This window comes from Myotis daubentonii, chromosome 18, assembly GCF_963259705.1.
Source record: "Myotis daubentonii chromosome 18, mMyoDau2.1, whole genome shotgun sequence".
In the NCBI taxonomy this organism is placed as follows: domain Eukaryota; kingdom Metazoa; phylum Chordata; class Mammalia; order Chiroptera; family Vespertilionidae; genus Myotis; species Myotis daubentonii.
Window position 1 is genome coordinate 21,832,359 of NC_081857.1, and position 17,648 is coordinate 21,850,006.

General features: G+C 43.4%; 1 protein-coding gene across 2 annotated transcripts; it reads left to right on the forward strand.

Annotated features, from left to right (window-relative positions):
• The first annotated feature begins 1,155 nt into the window (after nucleotides 1–1,155).
• On the forward strand, nucleotides 1,156–17,367 carry NPHS2 (NPHS2 stomatin family member, podocin). Of its 2 annotated transcripts, none has more exons than XM_059673342.1 (8): nucleotides 1,156–1,501; nucleotides 3,751–3,854; nucleotides 5,464–5,536; nucleotides 6,608–6,690; nucleotides 9,482–9,685; nucleotides 11,747–11,802; nucleotides 13,170–13,248; nucleotides 14,409–17,367. In XM_059673342.1, exons 1-8 carry the CDS (start codon nucleotides 1,216–1,218, stop codon nucleotides 14,685–14,687), a joined length of 1,164 nt encoding a protein of 387 aa, XP_059529325.1. In that variant the 5' UTR covers nucleotides 1,156–1,215; the 3' UTR covers nucleotides 14,688–17,367. The 2 variants fall into 2 exon arrangements, with proteins under 2 accessions (XP_059529325.1, XP_059529326.1); XM_059673343.1 differs by having other exon boundaries at nucleotides 14,267–14,508.
• Nucleotides 17,368–17,648: the final 281 nt, after the last annotated feature.

The window sequence follows — 17,648 nt, forward strand, 5'->3', positions numbered from 1 at the left end:
CAGATTATGAATAGAGAGTAAAAGAGAAGCTTATTCATTGTTTCAAGCTCCTGGGCAGAGAGTGTGTCGGCTCCCAGGTCTGCTGCCCGATGGAGCAGTCAGGGAACCTTGGAAACGCAACACTCCTGCCTTCAGCAAGGAAGCAGGAGAATAGGCCTCGTCAAGGACAAAAGTGTCCCTCCCCTAAAAACAAGTTTAATCAGATCTCTTCCCCCCTAAGGCCCTTCAAGAAGCATGACACCATCAACAGGCTCAAGCCCTAGTCAAGATAATCGTATATACTAAAAGGGTAATATGCAAATTGACCCTAACGGCAGAACCACTGGGAACGACCGGTTGCTATGACGAGCACTGACCACCAGGGGGCAGAAGCTCAATGCAGGAGCTGCCCCTGGTGGGCAGTGCACTCCAAGAGGGGGAGCTTAGGCTCAGCCACAAGCCGGGCTGATGTGGGAGCCTCTCCCGCCTCCTTGGCGGCGCTAAGGATGTCTGATCGTGGCTTAAGCTGGCAGGCGGACATCCCCCGAGGGGTCCCGGACTGTGAAAGGGCTCGGGCTGGGCTGAGGGACCCCCTAAGGGCACCTAAGTGCACGAATTTTCATGCACCAGGCCTCTAGTAAATTAATAAAAAGAAAACATAAGTGTGTGTGTGAGAGAGAATAGAGATCCAAAAGACTTCCTTTCCCCTTTTTAAAATCTAAATCCCCCCGAGTAGTGCGAACACCATTACCAGTCAAAGCATTTGCAGAAAGATCAGGGCCAGGACGTGAAATAAATTAGGGGGCGGGGAAGGGCTTGGGGAGGACCCCAAGGGGGAGCCAGGACGGCTTGGGGAGACATTTCTAACTTTACCTTCAAGTCACCCCACTTGGACGGCTTGTTCCCTCAAGCTCGCCAGCAGTGCCGAGGCCCCTAAGCAGTGGCCTTCACGGCCCGCGCCGGCATGTCAGGTGCATGGTCCACAGGAAACACATTTTAAACACCGCGACCCGGCTCACGGCTTCGCACACTCACTGCTGAAGGTCACACCCGGCGGCGGGCGCGTCCATAGCTCCTCTGAGCAGCCGCTGCCCCGGTCACCAGGAGCAAACCCCCCCCCCCCCCGCGACCCGCCCCCGCCCCCCGCCCCCGCCCCCGCCCCGGTTCAAGACGGTCCCGCCGGGACACGCCGCAGGCGACTCTGCAGGGACCGCGCTCCCGCCGGCCGCTCGGAGGATGGACAGGAGGGCGCGGAGCTCCTCCCGAGAGGCCCGGGGGAGTGGCGGCGGGACCCCCCGCAAGGAGAACCGGAGGGCGAAGGCCGAGAGGGGCGGTGGAGGCCGCGGGCGCCGGGATGCGGGGCGCGAGCGGCGGGACGTCGGGCGGGAAGGGAGCCCCCGGGAGACCCGCGCGCCCGCGGCCGCCGTGGCAGCCACCGTGGTGGACGTGGATGATGTGCGGGGCTCCGGCGAGGAGGGCACCGAGGCGATGGCGCCGCTGGAGAGCGAGCGGCCCGAGGAAGGTACCGCGGGCAGGTTGGGGGCCCGGGAGCGAGAGCAGCCTTTCCAAGTGGCAGCCGAGGGATGTCAGATACAGTGGAATGCGCCTCCATGCCCGGAGCCACCGAGGCCAGGGCCTGGTAGACACCCCCACAAGGGGCAGCTGCCAAATGCATCCGAAGAAATACAAGTAACATCAACTAAATACCGTGGATCTCCAGAATGGGGAGGTCGGAGGCAGTGTGGTCTGGGTTAGGGACCAATGCACACGGCAAAGAAACCCTGCCGCTGGGTTTATGGCCACGGAAGAGTTTACGGGCACCTCATCTAAGTGAAGACGTGCATGGGCTGGTGGCTCCGGGCAACTATGCAACTTATTTTTCCATCCTCACTCCCACCCTTCAATCCCACGGAAACGCATGCTGAAGCCTCTTTGGGATGATCACTTTTCTAAAAGTAGAGGGAGCAGAGCCAAGTAGAGAAGAGCCAGACCCGAGTTTAAATCTCAGCTCAGCATTCATAGGCACCCGGGATGGCGGCAGGACCTGGCTCAGAGGGTAGCTGTGAGGATGAAAGGAGATGAGGCACCGTGCACAAAGCCTGGCTCAAGGAACACATTCCGTTAAAACAGGATCCCTGCAAGCTGCAAGAGAGCAAAGTCAGATGGAAGGAGGGAATCACAGGGAAAGTTGTCTGGCTTCTGCGGGGTGAAGCAACCCTTAGGATCAAATGTATCTGCTTCCTTTTTTTTTTTTTTTAAATAATGAACGAAAGAAAAACTATTCCACTTTAAGTGTAGATAAAGCTTAAAGGAAATTAAATAAGGAATAGTTGCATTATATTGTTTTCTGCTGGGTAGGAAATTGTAACATTTCCTAGTTACCAGCAATGCCGTACATGCTGGAGCATTGAAAGCTATGATTTGAGCAAGATTCGTGCAGCCAGGACCATGTTAATGCTGTTTTGCCCACTTGATGCCCTTTCGTCAGCCAGAAACGTCCAGTCATTAAATGGTTGTTGAGTTCACTGCTATAGTATTGCTGAGAGTAGAGGTCTTGTATGTGCTTCAGGCTACAACAGAGAGGGAGCCACAGAAGGAAGCCTCGGTGTTTCACTGAGTAGTGCCATTCCCATCTCACAGATGAGGGAAAATGCTGAGGACCTGGTAACTTGCCCAAGACCTGCAGCTGGGAAGTGGAGATGCCTGAACTCTAGAGTAAGACAGTCTGATGGAAAAGCTCCTCCTTGCCCGCTCTGCCCCTGATTTCTGGTCATGGTCCCAGACCAGCTGCCACCGACCAGCTGTGGCCTTGGGCAAGTAGTTTCATCTGTGTGGGCTTCATTCAAGTGACTAGAGCCTGGGGCCCAACGCAATGGATGAGAAGTCTCATTGAGGATGAGGAGGCCTTGCTGAGCCCCTGTCTGGGAGGTTTCGGTGGCTCCTAGGAGGAAGGGGAGCAAGAGGCAGCAACATCCACTCCTCTGCCTCACTTAGCCCACACTCCCCCTTCCAGGCTACTTAAGATTTAGGAGAAACGACAGGACGCATCTCTTTACTAAAATGCTGGGGATTCTCGGGCTATGTCTTATCTAAAGGCTCTTCCTACTTTAACATTTAATGGTTCACTAGTCACTTAAATCAAACAAATCGGATATTCAAGGAACTGTTTCCAAGAGAATATTTTGTGAGCAAATCTTTAAGTTAGGTTTTGGGTATAGATACTAGTATTAGTTTCCTGTTCATATCCTTAATTACTGTGTGAAGGAATTTTGAGGCCTTCCTTTACTTATAAAATGTAATTTTGTCTGTATGTGCATTTATTTGTTTTTACTTGGCATGGTTACCACTGTAAGTGAAATATTTTTATTTACTAATTAAATGCGGCAATAACACTGTTATTGCTCTTAAGGAAGAATAAGAAAAAAAAAAAGGCTAGCATGATGTTAATGGAGCAGCATTTTCCAAAGTAGATTACATGAGAAATAAACTCCATAGAACATAATTTCCTTGGAGAAAACATTGCCTGGTCAAATGTTTGGGAAACACAATTCTGCCTTTTCAGGGGCCTGCTCCACCTTCCATAGGCCCACACGGCCCTTCACACAGATAGTAGCCTAGCCCTGTGAACTGACTTCGCTGATATCCAGCTTATTCTAATATTCCCATGGACGTCTACAAACTGTTCTGACCCTAATACCAAGGTCTGGACAACACATGCTAGTTAGTGAAGACGGTGAAGTTTTAATATACTTCTTCTTCTTCTTTTTGAAGGTACCAAGTCTTCTGGGTTAGGGGCCTGCGAGTGGCTTCTTGTCCTCACATCCCTGCTCATCATCATCGTGACCTTCCCTTTTTCTGTCTGGTTCTGCATAAAGGTGAGATCCTTTAATTTCCTGGAGCCTCTCACTAACCACAACATGCCCACTTTTACTTCTGTGTTTTGATAAGGGCTGTCTGCTCCGCATGGAATGCCCTCCCTACTCACCTTCCGGGAGAGCACCTACTCCTTTAAGATGTTGCTCACATGTAACTGTGAAGACTTCCTTGACTTGCCCAGACTGTCATTCCCTTCCTCGTGCTCTGGTGTCACTCTGTTTTGACACCCAGTCTAGCACTTACCACATGTATAGTATTTTTTGACACCCCATCTCTCTGATTAGATGGAGAGCCCCTTCAACACAGGGGCTACACCTAGGTCATCTGCCCTCTGTAACACAAATGATGCCATTGTAATAACCTGGCTATTATTTAACAGGAAAGGAAAAAAGGGAAGACTAGACAAACTACATATAATAAGCATGCCATTTATACAGCTTTGCCAAAAAGCTGCCTTTAACATTCTCCAAGTCTGTTCCCCATTGATTGATGGGGGATGGGACTAGACAAAGGCAGTTTAGATACATGCCCAGTAAGGTCTGAGTGACGTGGGAGGGTGCCTGCCCGTCTGCCAGTCATACTTGGGAACAAATTAGTGGCCCAGGATGGAGGAGAATTTGTGACTCACTGGCATTACTTTTTCTTTAAACACTTGGCAGAATTCCCTAGTGAAGCCATCTAATCATGGATTTTTCTTAGTGTGAAATTTTTAAACTACTAATTTAATCTCTTCTAGTTCTTTTCAGTTTTTGTTTTTCTTCTTAAGTCAGTTTTGGCAGTTTGTGTATCTGTAGGATTTTGTCCATTTCATCTAAGTTATCTAATTTGTTGGTGTATAGTTCATAGTATTTTTTCTTATAATATTTTTTATTTCTTTAAGGACAGTAGTGATGTCCCTGTATCATTCCTCTTTAATTCCTGGTTTTAGCAATTTGAGTCTTCTTTTTTATTGGTCAGTCTAGATAAATATTGGTCAATTTTGTTGATGTTTTCAAAGAACCAACTTTTGGTTCTGCTGATTTTCTCTATTGGTTTTCTCTTCTCTATTGCATTTATTTCCACTCTAATCTTCATTAACTTCTTTCTTCTTGCTTTAGGTTTAGTTTGCTCTTCTATTTCCAGTGTCCTAAGGTAGAAGATTCAGGTATTATTTTGCAATACTTCTCACAGTTTGAAACAAAATGTAAGAACTGGTATTAAAATATACTCCCTCTTTCTGTTAATTGAGACATATAAAAGCTAATCATACAGAAGTCACAGAAAAATACAAGATTGAACATGCTGTGGAAAACATGCTCTGATTTCTTTGAGTTAGGGACTATCAAACATTAGTGGAAGCATTATTATTATTATTTTTAGATAATCATGGCTCTTTAATAAAAATTCTGTTCACAGGCTCAAAAATGAACACGGCCAGTATAGTTTTTTTTATTGGTTTCTGAAATTCTACACTTACTAAATGTAGATTTTGGAAACCTACATATCTAGTTTTTTCTTGGTTCTCAAAACCAAAGATTCCTGATACTTAGCATTACTCTCATGTGAAGGCCTTTGAAGACTCTCTTTTTCTTTCTTGGCGTGATTCAAAAGTATTAAATTTGCTTTTAGGTTGTACAAGAATATGAGAGAGTAATTATATTCCGACTGGGACATCTGCTTCCTGGGAGAGCCAAAGGCCCTGGTAAGGAACAGTTTTTTAACCACCTGTAGACTTGCCAGTTTCTTCAATCCATGCATATTTGTAATATCGACCTTAGATTACATGAAATAACTTGATTCATGGTATCTCCATTTTCCAATCTGGTACTTGTAGCAAGGTTTATTAAGAAATTCTTCAGAGAGCATTACTACCAGGTCACAATAACCAAGAGAGAAGATGGGTGCAGAGAACTAAATGCCAGGGCCAGGCTGGCCAGAGTAACAGGTAGGCTTAGAATCCATGTCCAGGCACCAGTTTTAGTAGAATGTGTGTATGGTCAGAGTTCTGTGAATTCTCAGAGCAAAGCTAAGCTAATTCAAAGTCGAGAGGGTCAGACCAAACTATGGGAAATAGACAAAGTTCAGCGTCCAGGTAATAAAGTGGTCTTTAGTTGGTGGAACTGAAGAAAAACAGATTGAGCACTTCTTATATTTCAGATACTATATAGCTGACAGAGATATAAATATGAATGAGACATGGTTTCTGAATTCAAGGACCTTAAAATCTAGTGGAGCTGATGTACAGAGGTCCAAGCTGATAATGGGTACTGATAGAAGCATGGTTAGTCTGAAAGGTCTAGCAGTTGGGATTTGGATAGCCAAGTGAGCCAGGAAGGCATGAAAAGGAGCAAAGTCCCACGGTGCATATATTGGAAAGGGTCCAAATTCCAGGCCAGCTCTACAGAAGAAGGTAGAGAATAGAGACCAGACTAGAAGACATAAATCAGAGTTTGAAGATTCATAATCAACAGACCAAGGTGATCATACAGCCTATTTTGCCAAAGATAACCTCTGTTTATGCCTGTTGTCCTGGAGTAGGTTGTAACAGTGCTCTCTTTTCACTCTCAAAAGTGTTCCAGATTGAACAACAAATTATACAGTAACCTTAGCAACAACAGACACTACAGGGATAGTGGTGGGGTCGCCCAATGGCCTGTGTGTAGTTGCAGGATAAGAAAAGCAATGAAATGTGCAGCCTGACCCCCCAAAAGTGAGCCCCAAACAGTCTCCATGCTAGCCATTCACCTGTAACTTTCTCCTCCCCCTCTCCTAGGTCTTTTCTTCTTTTTGCCCTGCCTGGACACCTACCACAAGGTTGACCTTCGTCTCCAAACCTTGGAGATACCCTTTCATGAGGTAAGCCAAATGATGGATGTTGCTTTCTCTACATTTTACAAAGCTGATCTAGGGCAAAATGACTACTTAAGATCAAAAGTAGAAAAGGAAACTAGAGATATGGACTACATCAAAATGAGAAAACTCCTGTACATCAAAGGACACAATCAACAGAATGAACAGGCACTGTATGGGATGGAAGAAAATAACATGTCTGATAAAGGGTTAATATCTAAGATATTATAAAGACATCTTACAACTCAACAAGAAAGCAAACAAACAAACAAACAAAAAAAGGACTTGCGAAAGTTAATTTTTATGTATCAACTTGACTGAGCTATGGTACCTAGATATTTGGTCAGAAACAACTGGATGTTGCTGTGAAAGTACTTTTAGGTAAGATTAATATTAAATCAGTAGACTTTGAGTAAGGCAGATTACATTCTATAATGTGGCTGGGCCTCACCAATCAGTTGGAGGCTTCAAGAGAAAGACTGCCCTCCCCTGGAGGAGAGAATTCTGCCAACAGACTGCTCTCAGGCTGGTGTGGCAACATCAACTTTTCCTTGAGTCTCCTGTTGACCTCTCCTGAAGATTTTGGACACACCAGCTGGGCTAGCATGACTTTTTCTCAGCCTCTACAATTGTGTAAGCCAATTCCTTAAAATCTCTTCCTCTCTCTCTTTCTAGACACACACACACACACACACACACACACACACACACACACACACATTCTATTTCTCTGGAGAGACTTGGCTAATACAGACTTGAATAGCACGTTTCGAAAGAAAATATACAAATTGTCAACAAATACATGAACAAATGTTCAAAATCACTAATCATTAGAAAAATGCAAATCAAAACCACAATGAGATACCACCTCACATATATTCGGATGGCCACCAAAGAGAAGGAAAAAAAAAGCCAGGAAATAACAAGTGCAGGCATTGCAACCCTTGTGTACTATTAGTGTGTATGTGAAATGGTACCACTGCTGTGGAAAACAGTACAGCAATTCCTCAAAAATTTTAAAACAGAATTGCCATTAGGTCCAGTAATTCCACTTCTGGGTATATACCCCAAGGAACTGAAAGCAAAAATTTGAAGAGGTATTTATATACCTATGTTCATAGCAATATTAGTTACAATGGCCAAGAGGTGAAAGAAACCCAAGTGTCCATCAATGGCTGAATAAACAAAATGTGGTATATATCTATCATGGAAAATTATTCAACCTTGAAAAGTAAGGAAATTCAGACACTTACTACATCATGGATGAACCTGGAGAACATTAAGCTAAGTGAAATAAACCAGTCATGAAAAGATAATACTGTATAATTCCACTTATACTAGGTACCTAGAGTAGTTAAACTCATAGAGACAGAAAGTAGAGTGGGGGTTTCAGGGGTTGGGGAGAGAAATGGAAAGTTCTTGTTTAATGGGTTTCAGTTTTACAAGATGAAAAGAGTTCTGGAGATTGGTTGTACAACAATATGAATGCAATTAACATTACTGAACTGTACACTTAAAAATGGTTAAGATGGTAAATTTGGTGTTATGTGTATTTTACCACAAATAAATTTAAAAAGTAGAGATAACACCTAGATTTTTCTATTGGTAATTTAGATTTATAAGCCTTTCCTAACTGTCCCCCACTTTCAATTTAAAGATCTTTCCTATGCTTTCTTTTGTTAAATAAAAACAGAAATTATATATATATTTAAAGGCTTACTTCAGATAAAATGTAAAAAAGAAATAAATAAAATTTACCCCTAATCCTACTACCTATAGACAGATGTAGATATTTTGGAGTGTATCCTTTCAGACTTATGTCTGTGTGTGGAATATATGTCAAACCATACATTCCATAGTAGCATGACTTATTTTATTTTTAATATATTTTAATTGATTTTAGAGATAGAGGAAGGGAGAGAAACATCAATGACAGAAAAACATTAACATCAATCAGCTGCCTCCTGCACGATCCCTACTGGGGATCGAGTCCACAACCTGGGCATGCACCTTAACCGGAATTGAATCCTTACCTCTTTTTTTTTCTGAATCGTTACCTCTTGGTTCCTGGGTTGACACTCAACCACTGAGCCACACCAGCTGGCCTAGCATGACTTTTTTTTTACCCCCAATTTTTGTGATCATCTTTTCATATATTAGCTATGTTTCTACCCTTTTATTTTACATGGACACAAAGCATTCTAGTGTATGGACATATGTACCACAATTTATAATTCCCTATTGTTGATATTAGGTTGTTTCCAATTTCTTATTACAGTAAGCAATACTGTGAATAACATCCCTGCAGCTAAATCCTTGTATGTCCTTGTGAAGGGTCTGAACATGGACATGCTGAGCACATGCGTCTGTGAGGGCACTGGGCATGCATTACCAGCCTGCCCTCTAGTGTACACCCAGCACGCAGAGCATGCACGTGCTTGCCTCCCAGACCCTGCTTCTCTTGAGCACATTTTTGGAGGCATCAGTTAAAAACACCTGATAAGCAACTGTTTTCTTCATGTAAGAAAATTCTTCCTGATTTTTTTTTACAAAAATATTTACAACAGGACTCCCTTACATTGTGAATGCTTTGGTGTAGTTAATAAAAACTCCTTAATCTTCAGAAACACGTCTATTTTGAATAATGGGTAGGCCAACTACTCTTTAGTTTTTTTCTTGCTAAAATCGCCCTTTGAGAAAATTCCCCTTGAACACATTTAGTTCCCGTTCCTTTAATCTCGACCAGGAAAGGAGTCCAAGAATGAGGCCTGACAGCCACACTCTCTTTTCTGCGTAGGTTGTGACCAAAGACATGTTTATAATGGAGATAGATGCCATTTGCTACTACCGAATAGAAAATGCCTCTCTTCTCCTAAGCAGTCTTACTCATGTGTCCAAAACTATTCAGTTCCTCGTGCAAACCACCATGAAGCGTCTGCTAGCACATCGATCCCTCACTGAAATTCTTCTAGAGAGGAAGAGCATCGCCCAAGATGTAAAGGTACTTCAATAAATTTAACATTGAATGTGTGGAAATATACCTTTATTTTTCATTCATTTCCTTCATTGATTACTTATTGAATCTGTCATGTGCCAGGCCTTCACTGTTGAAGGTGCTACCCCTTAAGAAACTGATAGCTAAATAAAAGATTATCACATTGATCCTGAGCCAATCATAGTCACCAGTGTGGTGCAGGTTAGGCAGTCATTGCCATAGTTTTTGCTCTCAACCCTACTCCAGCAGCTTCAGACTCATTGTAAAGTGCCCACATAGCACAAAGTGATGCGAGTGGGGGCTGGCGGGGTGAGGATGGGGGCTGGATGGGAGAGGTTGGTGGCATACCAAGATGATAAGGAATGTCTCCTGGGAGCTGTCTAGTTGGGGAAACAAAGTTAAACAATGATAAATTCAAATCAGACTTTCAGATAAAAAGATGTCACAGACCCTTACATGATTAATTCCCAATCATCTAGACTTAACTGATTTTGAATTAAGGGAGGGAGAGAGAGAGAAGAGCCAGAACTGCCTCTCAAGATTGGCAAAGGTATTATGAAGAGAGGCAAGAACAAAGCAGGATTCCAGAAAATTGACCAGTCAAGTGTTACCTCCAGTGACAGAGCCTGTCATGAGGCCTTGGGGCACAGAACTGAGTTAGGGGGTGATGAGTCATGACTAGCAGAAAGGGGGACCTCCAACAGGGGGATCTAAGGACCAAAGGCGTTGATAATAATCGTGCTGATGGGGCCTGAGCGGACACTAATCCGAGAAAATGAAGAACCCAAATGCTTGTGAGTTGTCCCACTTGCTACTGATAAAACAGTGGTTAGCATCCTGGTTGTAAATAAAGGGAAGAATTCAGTAAACAAGAGAAGCTAAAAAGAGGAAAAGTTATAACAAGAGGGACACAGGAGAGTTGTTGCTCTGGAATGTAAAACCATCCAAGTGTGCCCCTCCTCTGTACCCGCTCATCCGCTCTTCCTGTTCTTCCCTCCCCATGAAAGGATAAAGTCCAGACCCTTGACATTGAAGCTTGCCTTGTCACACTGAATTATACTTTATGTATTTATACGTTTGTCTTCCGGGTTATGAACTCCGTATGGCAGGGGCCGTGTTATTCCTCTCTCTGTCTCAGGGCCTGGCACAGGGCGGTCACACAGCGGCCTGATAGTGGTTGAGTGAAGAAACAGCCCAGCTGTTGCAGCCTCACTTCTTGCTGTCCTCCCCCCGGGTACCCGATACTCCAGCCTCCTTAGCATTCCGCCGGCTCCTTGCGTCCTCTTAGGCTGTCTCCTCCGCCTGGAATACTTCCCTTTCTCCACAGGCAAAATCCTATTTGTTCTTTAAGATGCCACCTCCTCTGATGGCTTTTTCAACACTCCTTCCTCTCACCACACTCCCAAACTAGTCAGTCTTCTCAGGTTTCTCAATGCACTAAGCTTATTAGTTATCTAACAACTAAGAAATAATTAAGAAGGAAAAGAATATGAGCCCACATGTGGAGCTCCAGGCCTTGTCCACTTTTCTCCAGAACCCATAGTTCATTTTCTCCCTCCTCCCGGGACTGGACGTGGGGGAAACGGATGCCACCAACAGGAAGGCCGTGCAAGCACCTGTCATTGAAAGAACTTGTTATTTGGGAGAAAACTACAGACTCTGGGTTTCTAATAAATGTATTTTAAAAGAGATTTAACAAATACGCCATCTGTAGCATTTCCCTTTGCTTTTATGACAAATTGCCACAAGGTTGGTGGCTTAAAACCACATCAATTTCATCTTTAACAATTTTGAAGGCCAGAAGTCCAGAGTTAGTTTCACTGGGCCAAAGTCAAGGTGTCAGCAGGGCTGGTGCCTAATGGAGGTTCTGAAAGGAGAATCCGTTACCTTGCCTATTTCAGCTTCTAGCGGCCGCCTGCATTTCTTAGCTCGCAGCCCTTCCTCCATCGTCAAAGTACACCACTCCACTGTCTGCTTCCGTCACCACATCGTCTTTTCTTCTGTTGTCTGATCTCCCTCTGCACCACCTGGAGGTTGTCACTGACATCTCGACTCTTCCCTCTGCAGGTCGCCTTGGATTCAGTGACCTGTATTTGGGGAATCCAAGTGGAGAGAACAGAAATGTGGGTAGGAAATGAACTGGGAAGAACAATATGACAAATGGAAATATTTTGGTTTTATTAAAAAAAATTTTCCTTGATAAGTTATTTTCATTGCGTGAGTATGACTATAGCCATAATAGCATAAATTTGGGGGAGAAAAGAGAAAAAAACACCTATACCTATTATCTCATAAACATAACACAAGCATTGTGACATTTGGGCAAATTACTTTCATTTTCTCTGTAAGGAATTAAAAACATTTTTGAGATAAAATCACATAACATAAAACTCATCTTTTAAACCACTTTAAAGTACAATGCAGTGGTTTTTAGTATATTCACAATGTGGTGCAACCGTCACTACCAACTAATTCTAGACTATTTTCATCACCCCAAAAACAAAGCCTGCGTCCTTAGCAGAAACTCTGCATTTTCCCTCCTCCCAGGCCCTGATAACCTCTCTCTCTCTCTCTCTCTCTCTCTCTCTCTCTCTCTCTCTCTCTGGATTTGCCTGTTCTGGCCTTTGTATATAAAGGCAGTTATACAATATGTGGCCTTTGTGTCTGGCTTCTTTCACATAGCATAATGTTTTCAAAGTTCACCCATGCTATAGCATGAATTAGTACGTCATTCCTTTTTATGGTCGAATATTATTCCATTGTGTGACTAGACCACATTTTGTTTATCTTCTCATCGACTGATGGACATTTGTGTTGTTTCCACTTTGAGGCTATTATGAATAATGCTGCAATGAACATTCACGTGCAAGTTTTTATGTGAACATGTTTTCAATTCTCTTGGGCAGATACCTAGGAGTGGAATTACTGGGTCATACGGTAACTCCATATTTAACTTTCTGAGGAACTGCCAGACTGTTTTCTATCCATGTATTTTTCATTGTTGCATTCAGGGTAAAAGTAACATTTTGTTATTTTTTTGTAAGACATTAAGTATTGTTCTTATTCGGTCAGTTCTGTGCTTTTCAAAAACAATTCTCTTGTATAAACTGAGATAACTTCCCCTTATTCTTATTATTAATCACGTGGCTCTTCAAGGTTTTTTTCATTGTTCTAATTTAATAACTGGGATTTAGATTAAACTATGTGGGGGGAAAGGAACATAATCCATCAACACAGAATTTGTTCTCCATGGAAAGAGAAAACCATAGCTCTACTGTAGCATCAGTGATAATAAAAATCTGCGCTAAGGCACTGACCCCTGAGACACACCCTTGGCCGACTGTCTGCCCAGGGATCTAGGGATGGCACTCTGTCCGTCAGAATTTCCTGTGCATCGTGAAAAGCAGTAGGGAAGGGGGTCAGACTGGACGGGAGCTCTGAGTGCTGAGAGCAGTGCCGCAAACCTACCTGGCTACGTTCTCTCTTTCAGTAAGGACGTGAGGCTGCCGGCCGGGCTGCAGCACTCCCTGGCTGTGGAAGCCGAAGCGCAGAGACAGGCCCGAGTGCGGGTGAGCCAGACGGAGCAGGCCATCTGCCCTCCATCAAAGAGCAGGCTGTTCTTGGAGAAGCACCGGAGAATCCAAAAGGCCTGCTCATGCAGAGCATTTCCCCTTTGCTTCCTCACCTCCCATTCGTCCAGGCACTGGGAGGAATCTGGCTTGTGCCCCCCACTCCAACCAACTCTATTAAAATTGCTAGTGTGCTTGTAGCTCCTAAATGACTAATGCAACATCTCCTCCCGCTACTCCCTCTCTCTGAGGCCATTGGTAACAGGGACCATCTCCTCCAGCTTGAGTCCTGTCTTCATTCTCTCTCCCTAAAGGCCTCTCACCATACTTCATCCTTCTTCTCTTGTATTGGCATCTGTCCTGGGTAATATCAGTCACCTGTCACCTATAGGTTAATGACACCCAGACCTGTCTCCCTAGCTCTGCGCAAGCTCTGGAGAGGCAACCATGCTCAGGGGCCAGTTTCCTCAACACCAGAGCCAAGAGAAGGCTGTGCGACCCATAGCCTCTACTCAGACATGCCAGTGAGAAGCGAGGATGTGGCTGCCAGCAACTCCTGACTTGTGTGGGTGGAATGGGGTGATGGGAAGAGGAAAATGAGGACTGAAGGGGAGGCAGATTTCTTTTAAGGAACAGGAAGTAGGTGGAAAAACCCCTAACCACATACAAGGTTGATGACTGAGGGGAAGTGGAGGAGGATGGGGGAGGAAGATGGTCTTCAGGGCAGAGTGGAATCTAACCCTCTCTGCCCACTTTAAAGTGGCATTCAGGTGGTGAGACTGGTGTTTTTCCTTCTGAAAGGCTTTCCCATTCATTTTGCTTGAGTTGGGAACTACCCTTTCAGGATTCCATGTTTTTGCCTGGAATATTGGCCAACCTTTTCTCTATATGGCAAAATCCTTTTAACCTTTCAAGGCCCACTAGACATAACGCCCAAACACTTCACTATACTTGCCATTTGTGGCCTCAACAAATTCTGCCCTAAATTACAATTAATGGTGTAATCTGTCTTCCCTAGAGCAAGATCCTTGAAAATGAAGACCATCTGTTCTATGCTTCACAGCACCTGCCACATAATAGATGCTTGCTGAATAGTGATTAAAACTGTCCAGGAACGAAGAAGGGAACTCACATTGCTTTTCTTCACATCTGTTCTCTAGATGATCGCTGCAGAAGGGGAGAGAGCCACCTCCGAGTCCCTGAGAATGGCAGCTGAGATTCTATCAGGCACTCCAGCTGCTGTTCAGCTTCGATACCTCCACACTCTTCAGTCCTTGTTCACAGACAAACCTTCCACCGTGGTTATACCTTTGCCATTTGACATGTTAAATTTCGTGTCTTCTCCCAGCAACAGAACTCAAGGAAGCATCCCCTTCCCAAATCCTTCCAAACCTGTTGAACCATTGAATCCTAAAAGGAAAGACTCTCCCATGTTATAAGAGGGGCGAAGGATACTATGTGGGAACCTGCCATGTGACAGCCACACCCCTGAGTGTTCTCACTTCCTGCCCTTTCTTTTGGTTGCCGGATAGAATGCCCTCGGAATGTATGAAGTTGCAATGCAGCAACCTACCTACATGAGAAGACAGTGAAATCATGTAATGACCAAGAAGAGATACAACAAGTTTAAGTAGATCATCTAGTCAGAGTAATTATGGGAAAGAGCTTTAGCCAACATTCTACTTTGGAAAGAATTTTGAGTCCATATATGGCTAAACTTAGATGTGGTTCAAATGTCCTTTTTGCTGTGTGCCCTCTGGCCCCTTTGGCAATGTCTTTGCTGCTCCCACAGCCCTTTCTACATGCGCTGATCGTTGTGTTTATTACACTGTGTTGTATAATCCTGTACTTAAGATGCAGGCTTCTCTCCAACTATACTAGGAACTCCTCAAAGGTACATCTTAGTCATTCTCCCCTGACCACACTCAACCTTGTACACTCCACCCCATAGTCCTCACACCTAATCCTGATACCTGCACCACAGTGACACTTAAATGAGTGAATGAGAGTAAAAGAGATATAGTTGGGCTAAATATAAATAAAGAATTTAAAAGGAATTATAAAGTTCCTTTTTTAATAAAGATTCCTTTTTGAAATATAGAAATAAAAGGACAAAAACATTTATCTGATACATGTTGCTTAAAATCGGAGGAAGCATCACTATAAATATGGGGCCAATGTATTTTCAGTATAGAATTGGCCAGTTTGCGTATTTTTCAAACAGTATCATTATATGATCTATACATACTTTGAAGTATTCTTTTCTTGCATGTATTCCCTAATACAAATACATTTATATTATATAATTGGCCTTATTTTTTATTAACTTGCCTTATACAATTAGAAATATATATCTATAGAAAAAATATTAGTCACATAAATAAGAATACTGATATATATATATATATAGTGAATCTTCTTATAAACTTAAAAAAACAATAACATTATAAAACATTACTAACATGACAAAAACATGACTAAAAATCATTATGAAGAGACATATGATAGAGATGACCCTGGGATTTTCCATGTTGCTGTAGCAGACAGAAATGGTGGTAGCTACCCCAGTGCTCACTAGTTGGTGATTTCTCTCCGTCAAAGTGCCTCTTTACTCTTCATGTTATCTGATGTCATTACTGGAGATGTCTTCCTGCTAGCCCGTGAGAACTTTAAATATTTGGCATAAAAACATCGGTAAAGGACTTCTGTTTATGAATGTTATCCCATAAACCCTGTTGAACATTATTTCAGAGAGAAATGTATTCTGAGCTCCTAACAGTGGACCTAGAAATTTTGTTAGTATTTTATCTGTTGAAGACAGGTTGTTTTCCCACTATGTTTAAATAACAGAGACAAGGCCCCAAACCAAGGGTGCTTTGCCCATCCTGTTCTCTCTCAATCACTCCAATACTCCTTCCCTCTGCCATCCTCCTGCCCTCTACAAAAAGAACAAAAACTCCCTAGCAATCTAATATAGCAGTGCAGCATGAGGCCAACCTCACGGTCATCTCTGTCATATGTCTCTAGGCCATCTCATCACCTCCAGCCACACTGGGATAACCACACATTCTAGCCCAACCTTGCTGTGCCCTTTGACTTGAGCCAAGCAATGAATCTTCCTAAGATTATGCAGGATTATTAGATTATTTCAGAACCTACATATGCATACTGACATGCCAAATTCACTTATTAATATGACCATCGGCTTATAAGGTTAGTATATAATGATGATAAATTTTCAATTTTGTTTCAAAAGGCTATTTCATCCAGTTCTGAAAAATGTTTCCGAATGTTGGTAAGAGAGTCTCCCTAGTCCCTGCTCCCAAGGACCAGGCTTGGTTGTGTGGGAATGGCGGTGCAGAAAGCCATAGATCAAACAGTCTCTGGGGCAATGGGAGATTCTGAAGGAGGAAAAGCTCTAAACCATGTTCAAGTGCCAAAATAGAAAGTGTGGAATCCAAAAGGCGGTCAAATCCAAGTAGGCCAAAGCAGGTAATGAAATCTGCCAAGCCAGGAGTATGGAGCCAACGAGAGGAAAGCAAGCACGAATGAGGCAGACAGAATGGGGAAGGGGAAACTCCTGGGTGATTCCCTAGAATGTCTAACCATTAGGCTTTGCAGTTTGTTTTTGTGCACCCGCCAGGGCACCGTCATAGGTGGCCCAGCCCATTTCAAGGGCCAATGGCAATTAGAGCATTCCTGAAGCGGGAAAAATGTTTCATTACCGCTGTGTTGGCCTATACCCATCCCAGTGTACTTTTGATTGAAGTTAGGATGACATCAAGAGTTGTTGGTCACTTTTCACCCCCTATAGATGTTCTTGATATTGGGCTGGCAGATGTTGGAATGACTAATGAAAAAAAGGAGGTAGGGTCATGCTGTTTCCGGTAAAAACCACAGCCAGGAACAGAACAGTGAGAAGTGAATGCCAGGATGACAATGTAACAATAGCTTGTATGGACCTTTAATAATTCCTAAGGTCCCTGACGTTAACAAAAAGTATTCGGAAAAACTTATTAAGAATTCTTTGTTGCCATGTTGAAAATGCGAATTCCTCCTCCATATTTTTGTGAATCCCAAAGTCTGAATAAAGTTTACTATGTCTTCAAAAAAAAAAAATTCTTAAGTCCCATGTAAAAGCCACTAAATTTGTTAGTGACATCCAAGATCTGTTTGGGAAAGCCAAAGGGTACAGCTGGGTATGCCCAGCAGGTGGTAACTGTATGTGTGAATCTCAGCCTTGGCTTTCATTTAACCATGAACACAGCCAACTGTCTGGAAAATTTTATGTTTTCTGCCCCCAGATCTAAAGAACCGTCCAGTAGGCTCAGCATTTTTGAAACCCATCCCATATACACTTGGATGACGGCCAGGGCAGGCCTGGCCAGGGGTTTGTCTTA